Source organism: Corvus brachyrhynchos, unplaced genomic scaffold (genome assembly GCF_000691975.1).
Source record: "Corvus brachyrhynchos isolate BGI_N302 unplaced genomic scaffold, ASM69197v1 scaffold101, whole genome shotgun sequence".
Lineage (NCBI taxonomy): Eukaryota > Metazoa > Chordata > Aves > Passeriformes > Corvidae > Corvus > Corvus brachyrhynchos.
The window spans coordinates 17,775,337-17,782,097 of NW_008237239.1; the positions used below are offsets into that span (position 1 = coordinate 17,775,337).

The 6,761-nt window shown below is 43.3% G+C and overlaps 1 protein-coding gene across 1 annotated transcript in view; it reads right to left on the bottom strand.

Moving 5' to 3' along the window:
• Positions 1–1,074: 1,074 nt before the first annotated feature.
• The window catches only part of HHIPL2 (HHIP like 2), a 16,485-nt gene continuing 10,798 nt past the window's right edge, over positions 1,075–6,761 (bottom strand). The window contains 5 exon segments of the mRNA XM_008630540.2: positions 1,075–1,473; positions 1,476–1,522; positions 2,296–2,378; positions 4,792–4,852; positions 4,855–4,872. Coding sequence (XP_008628762.1) covers positions 1,120–1,473; positions 1,476–1,522; positions 2,296–2,378; positions 4,792–4,852; positions 4,855–4,872 — 563 coding nt within the window. The 3' untranslated portion in view covers positions 1,075–1,119.

The following is a 6,761-nucleotide window of genomic DNA, read 5'->3' on the forward strand; positions in this document are numbered from 1 at the left end:
CTCGGCCGCCTCCGGGAGCAGGAGCGCGAGTGCGGCCCCGGCTCCGCTTCCCAAATAAATCATTTCCCTGGATCTGAACGTCGCGCCTTGGTGCGGTGCCGCTTCCACCGCGTGGGATCTGGAGCCACAGGATGGTTCCAGCCCAGGGCTCAGCTCTAACGCGGGGTTTTAGGGGGGTGTGCTTTGCTTCTGGTGCTTTGAATTGTGTTGGTGTTTCAGATTTGCTGGACATTTCCAGCCCGTACTGGACCCTATGCAGGCTGCAGGTGATCTGTACCTTGAAAAAATAATCATAGAATAACTTGGGCTGGAAGAGACTTTAAGGATTATCACATTCCAACCCTGTGCTGTGGCAGGGGCACCTTCCACTAGACCAAGTTGCTCAGAGCCCTCCAACCTGGCCTTGAACACTTCCAAGGATGGGGCATCCACAACTTCTCTGGGCAACCTGTGCCAGTGCCTTACCACCCTGACAGTGAATAATTTCTTCCTAATATTTAATCTAAACCTCCCCTCTCTCAGTTTGAAGCCATTCCCCCTTATCCTGTGACTACCTGCCCTTGTAAAAAGTCCATCTCCAGTTTTCTTGTGTGTCTTGTTCTAGAAGGCTGCTGTATGGAGCCTTCTCTTTTCCAGGCTGAACAACCCCAATTCTCTCATAGGAGATGTGCTTCAGCCCTCTGAGCATCTTAGTGGCCCTCCTTTAAAAAAAAGTAATTTCATTGTTTGAAAGGCAGCTACTCTTGAAATACACTTTTCACCGCATTTCAGCTGAAGGACAAAAAAAAAAAAAAAAGAAAAAGAAAAGTGAGGTAATTGACATGTCTATTCCATATTCTTCAATAGAAGATTAAAGTCCTAGAATTTAGAAGCACTTGGATTTTTTAGACAGTCATACACAGCCAAATCCTACCAGTGAATATCCAGCACAGGCTCTCCTAACCACTGATGTCAGAAAAGGACAGCACAGCAGGATTTGGAAGCTGGTGCTGTTAAGGTTTAATAGTTTAACAGAACCTAGGTAGAGACTGCTAACACTGCCATTAATGAGGGCACACCTGGGAGCACTCCATAACAAGTCAGCCAAATTCTCTTTTATTTCATCACTACTCAATAGTTTCACTGTCTTATACATGATTTTTTTTTTTCTGGGACATCACTGAGCTTCAAAAGCTCCTTCTTTCTCCTGTTCTCCAGTTTTCCCTTAACTGATGCTGCTTTCTTTGGAAGAACCTCCTTAGTTCTGGCTAAGTGGGAGCTCTTCTTTCTTGGCAAAGGTGGTGCTGGTGCAGTTCTGGAGTTGTGTGCAACTTTCTTTCCCTTGTGAGGTTTGGCTTCAACTTTGACTGTCTGTCTCCCTTTACCAGATGGAGCTACTTTCACTGCTGCTGCTTTTATTTTGGTGGATGGGGTCCTTTTAATTTTCTTAGAAGATACTCTTGGGGTGGCTGCAGTGAGAGTAGAAGATTTTTTTTTGGAGGCTTGGTTGTTGAAGGTTCATTTAGCAGCTCAAGGACAGTCTCTGAGGAAAGTAATTAACATGGTTCAGCCTTCCTGCTTTGGGGCAAAAGGCTAATTCAGAGATATGACTGATAGAAACCCTTGTTAGAGCTACAGTCAAGAAAAATAGCTGAAATTATGAAAGAAAAAATGCACACTATAAACCTCTCTTCTTCCATCAAAAGACCCTTGGTTTTCTTGGAAATAAAATGATTAATTTTAGAAATTAAGAATGTACGTTTAAGGAAAATTACTTCCAGACAGAATATGATGAAACCTTGCACACTTCTTTGGCAGACATAACAATATGAATTGTTCATAATACACTAATATCTGGAAATCCCAGGCAAGATAATATCAAGTGTCTCTACCCAAGATGTAACTCCTGCCCTGGCTGCATGGGACTTTAAGACAGGATGCACTTAGGAAAAAAGAAAATTGACTCGACCCAGATGTACAGAGAAGGGATTATTTGATTCAAGGAACTTGTCTCAGAGCCAGGGACAGAAGCTCAGAATTTCCCAGACCTCATCCAATGCCTGAATCAAAGTCATCAGTTCTCTTGTGGTGCCCATTTACACTATTACTTAGCAAAACTTACGGAAAAACTCAGAGGTTGGGATAAAGAAAAGTCATGGCACTGAGTAGATGGCAGAAGCACACATCAAATGTGATAACCAGACTTCAGGATTGCTCCTGCTCACTGCTTTACTTTTTAAGACTGCTAAAGATTTCAATCACATGCCTGTAAGTTTATGTTTTGCTTCTCATTAGAATCAAAGCCTGACAACTTACTTGCACATGGAACAAATGATATCCACTTGCTCTTTGTTTTCACTGGAACAGGCTTGTATTTGCACTTCCCTGGTGGAGCTCTCCTTGGAAAACAGAAAGCCAGATGCAAACATCTGACAGATTGTTAGGGAAGTTTATTTATTCCATAGGCACGCACCAACCCCCTGTTGTCATTTGCCACTGGTGGAAAAGGCATGAAAGTACTTTAGGCACCTGGAAGTGCAGCACAGGTGGAATTCAAAAGCCTGACACAGGCCTGGCAAGACATAAAATCCCTGTCCCAACAGCAGCTGGTGAATGTGACCTTCATTGGGATTTCCTTTGGATACAACAGAGTGCTGCAGCAAGAGGAGTGAGAAAGGAAAGGAACAGGCAAAGAGGGGGGGAGCAACAACTGCAAAGAAATGTGTCTGTGTTCCTCTTCTGCTGTTCCCTGACAACTTCCCACAGTACAAAAGCACCGAAACAAAAACACCCAAACACATTTTCCCTGAGGCAAAGATGTTGCATGTTAAGAAGTAGGAAGAGAGGTACAAAGAAGCACAACACACCTGTGTTTGCTGTTACCCACCAAGGGAACTGCTGTAGGACAAATCAGAACAGGTTCTTCCAATTTGGCATGCTTGACAGCACCGAGCAAAGCAAAGCATGACCTAAGCAATCACATTTTCTTGTGACTGGCATTCTCCTTCAGACAGCAGCAAGAGCCAAGTGCTTCCCCCGTACCATTTCAATTAAAAAAAAAAAAAAAATTTACTAAAGCAGGGTTGTTGGCATTGCTTGTGGGGATTTTTTTTGGCGGGTTGTTGTGGGGGTTCCCCCCCAATCTCTCTCCTCTCTAATTTTTAAATTGCTTTCTAGCTCGTTTTCTCTGCTCCGGACAGAAGGAATTTGGTGCCACCCTGCTGTCTCCAAGAGTACTACTAGAGAGGCAAGCTGAAGTCGGGACAAGCGACACTGCTGCCATCAGCTTTCCTGGCAGGTTCCTCGGGAAGTTGAGTCGCCATCAGACACATGACAGTGGCCCTGGCAATGCTTTGGAAGCAGGACTTTGTGTGGCTTGCTGTCCGTGCCAGCGCACTTCCCGCCGTGCGGGCAGGAGGCAGGGAATGCTGGATTCACTGCCTGGGACTGCACCCAGCAGAGAAGCCAGCTATGCCAGAGAGACAGAAAAGGAAAAAATCTTTAAACAGCAGTAAAATGCAAAGGAGAAAGACTCGTGAGGAGACCAGAATCACCCCAGGAGCTGGTGGTGGCAGGACTATTCTCTAGAGCCTGCTCAGGCTCCAGAGGAGCTCTGCACACCCTGGGCACACCTGCAAAATGCAAACACACCAGGGCAGAGCTGACACAGCCCCATCCGGGCTAAGGCAAACAAGGGGAACCGGGAAATGCGGGAATATGTTCCTAAGAGCCAAGGGAATAAGTGTCTGGTCCTGCTCTAGAAGTGATGGACACAAAGCTTCAAAAGCACAGGGTCTTCATGGCACATGAAGGGGAGTGGCACAGAGACAACAGAGTGGTTTTTTGTTTGGTTTTTTTTTTTTTTTTTTTGATAGACAGACTCTGCTCAAGCTCTTGATATTTATGCAAGCTCACAAATATATAAATAAATAAATAATAAATAAATATTTAGTTGAAAATATTACATTTTGGTCAGCCACAGTTAATGCACTTCCTGGCAAATGATGTTAAAGGCAGAAATCTCCTCAAGCAGTAAAAGATTCCAGTTCTATTCCCATCACCTTGGTACACAGCTTGAGTTAACTATCTAGCTTTGGATTTAACTTCTCAAGAAAACATAACTTGTTTCCTTCATTTTGCTAGTCTCTGCAACAGCACAGACACATTTGTACTGTGTCTACTTTACAGAGTGATTTGAAACTCATGTAATGTTTTTTAGCAAAATCGGAAAGCTTGGGAGGCAAAAAAATTACATAAGTGTGCTTATTGTCGTAAAAACAGACTTTAGCAGGGATAACTGCTTAATGGGGAAAAACATTTTGCTTGGAAAAACTCATGTTTAGGCTCCAGTTATTATTTGAGCACTGCATGAACTACCATGTTTCTCTCATCTTTGTGAAGAAAACTAAACTGTGGAGTGCCATTCATTTTTTTATTTATAATAAAGTGCATCATAGATATTTGATGCAATGACCCTGAAGGATATGGACTGTCATTTTGAAAACATTGCTTTGGTATAATTCAGATATTCAACCAAGGAGACTTTTAATCCTTAACTCTCCCAAATCTTCAAGGAATTTGAACTCTATTTCCTGTTTCTGTGTGCACAGATACGATGAGTGAGGAATAAATTCACTCAAACTGATTAAAGTTGCACCTGATGTACAGTGGGTGAACAAAACCCAAGGACTGGATGCAGATGTCAGTGATATTGTGTATCAGTAATACTTGGCATTCTTTTACTGTAATTGCTGGAGAGTGTATGATAATTACAGAAGAATTTGGCATGGAAATCTGTCTTTAATTACAAACCTTGCAGGATCAATGAGCTTATAGAGTGATCCATGTGGTGCATAGGCACTGGGATAAGAATAGACATAAAATACAGCTCACCTAAGTGGAAGTGAAAAAAGAAAACTGGTCTTAGATTCAAGTGCCTAAGCTGGATCCCAGTTCTCCATTTCCCTGTTTCCTGGCTTTTCAGGAATTCATGTGGTCAGAAAAGAAAACCCCTTCAGTTACTCCCTCAGCCGTGCCTTATTGTGAAGGATTGGTTACGTGAAAAGGGACATTAAGATTCGGGATATACAGATTCTTTGCAGCTTACTGATCTGAGAAGCTGGCTACGTGAGAACGGGCACAGAGACCCTTGCAGCTAGCTGAGCAAGGTCTCATAAGACAATGCACCACACATCCTGTGTAACAACTGAAGTTACAGAATATTACATGTATCTTGTTCAATAACTGAACCACCATTGAGTCTTACTGCTGAGCTACGGGTTTATTTGCAGAGCCAGCAAGGTTAGGTTTTGGCAGTATAAACAATAGACATCTGTGGTTAGAAGGCCAGAGAAAAAGGAGAACTGCTGACCACAGAAGGGGGACTAAAGGAGGGGTTAGGATCAGCTTAGACGACGTAAACCACTTAGAATGCGCTGTTACGAATATGCATTAAGCCTATTATTGTTAGTATATAAGGAGCTTTGGTACAATCAATAAATCAGATTCCTGTTGATCACTCATATTGAGCGTCTGGGTCTTCCCCTCTATCGCGACACCTTATGTCCAAGAAATGGCTTTGTTCTCACCCTAGCCTGTGCAGGTGGCCTCCCAGAGACACCAGATGACCTCCTGGCTGCAGCAGGGTTCCACACAGAACCAGCAGCTCTCATTCAGGCAGAGAGCCTGAGCAGCACATTCGTTACCTCACCTCTGTGCCTCTCCAAAGGTTACTTTCCTCTGTATAAATACATATTTTTTAAAACTTGTTTGTACCAAAGAAACAGCCAGAAGCTACAAATAGAGGGGAAGACCACACAAGAACTATATTTTCCATCTCATAGTCATACCAAAAAGGACAAAAATTCAGCAAGAGCTACATTGTCTAATCTGTGGGAGACAGAAGCTTCTTATTTCTGTGTGGTAGCTGTGGAAGACAACTGCTCCTTGTGCCTTTCCTTCAGCACCCACTAGAACAATATCCAGGGAAAAGAGAAATTAGAGTATCTTGCAAGAGGCAAAGCCATTGTTGTCTTTAACACCATGATGGTTTCTAAAAAGACCACCAGGGTAAGAGATATTTAACATCCACTCATTCCCCATGTTGTTCGAATAGTTAAGAACTGTACACATTTCACAACGAAACTTGCATCTCCATGCAGCTCTGACAGAAAATGTTAGGCAGATGACCTAGGATCTTTTCGTGGCAAGCAAATATCTTTTCTGTCGAATGGTGAAGCACTAAAGCACACCTGTGTTCTCCAAAAACTTGCAGCTGCTTTTTGTATTACATAGCTCTGTCAGGAGGCTGTAGAAAAGTGAACAAAGTGCACAATGGTACTTCCACCTTGGTGAGAGATATGGTCCTTGAGACCTAAGTAGTGTTCCATGTGCTGAGGCCTTTACATTAAATTTTGAAATGAGTGTCTTTCCTGATCCCCAAATAAAGCCCTGGTCTATAATCCACAGGGTGAGGTGCTGTTGTTGTGAATAAGACTGAGGAATTTGTGCAAAGGAAGCAGGAGAAATTCAGAGAAGCTCTAAGAGCTCAAGTGAGGATGAGGTCGTGCAATGAAAAAGTGAACTGCATTGATGTGGTCCTTTGATTAATGAAATAGCACAAAAAAACAACAACAAAAGGAATGTTTCACGTGAAGTTTTGTCTCCTGAGCTCTCCATCAAGCTGGTCTGCAACAGCCTTGCAGGGCAGGAGGCCTTCCTGAGCCACAGACCAACCCTACCTGCCATGTTGAGCCAGTCACAAACCTCTCTGCACTGCCTGC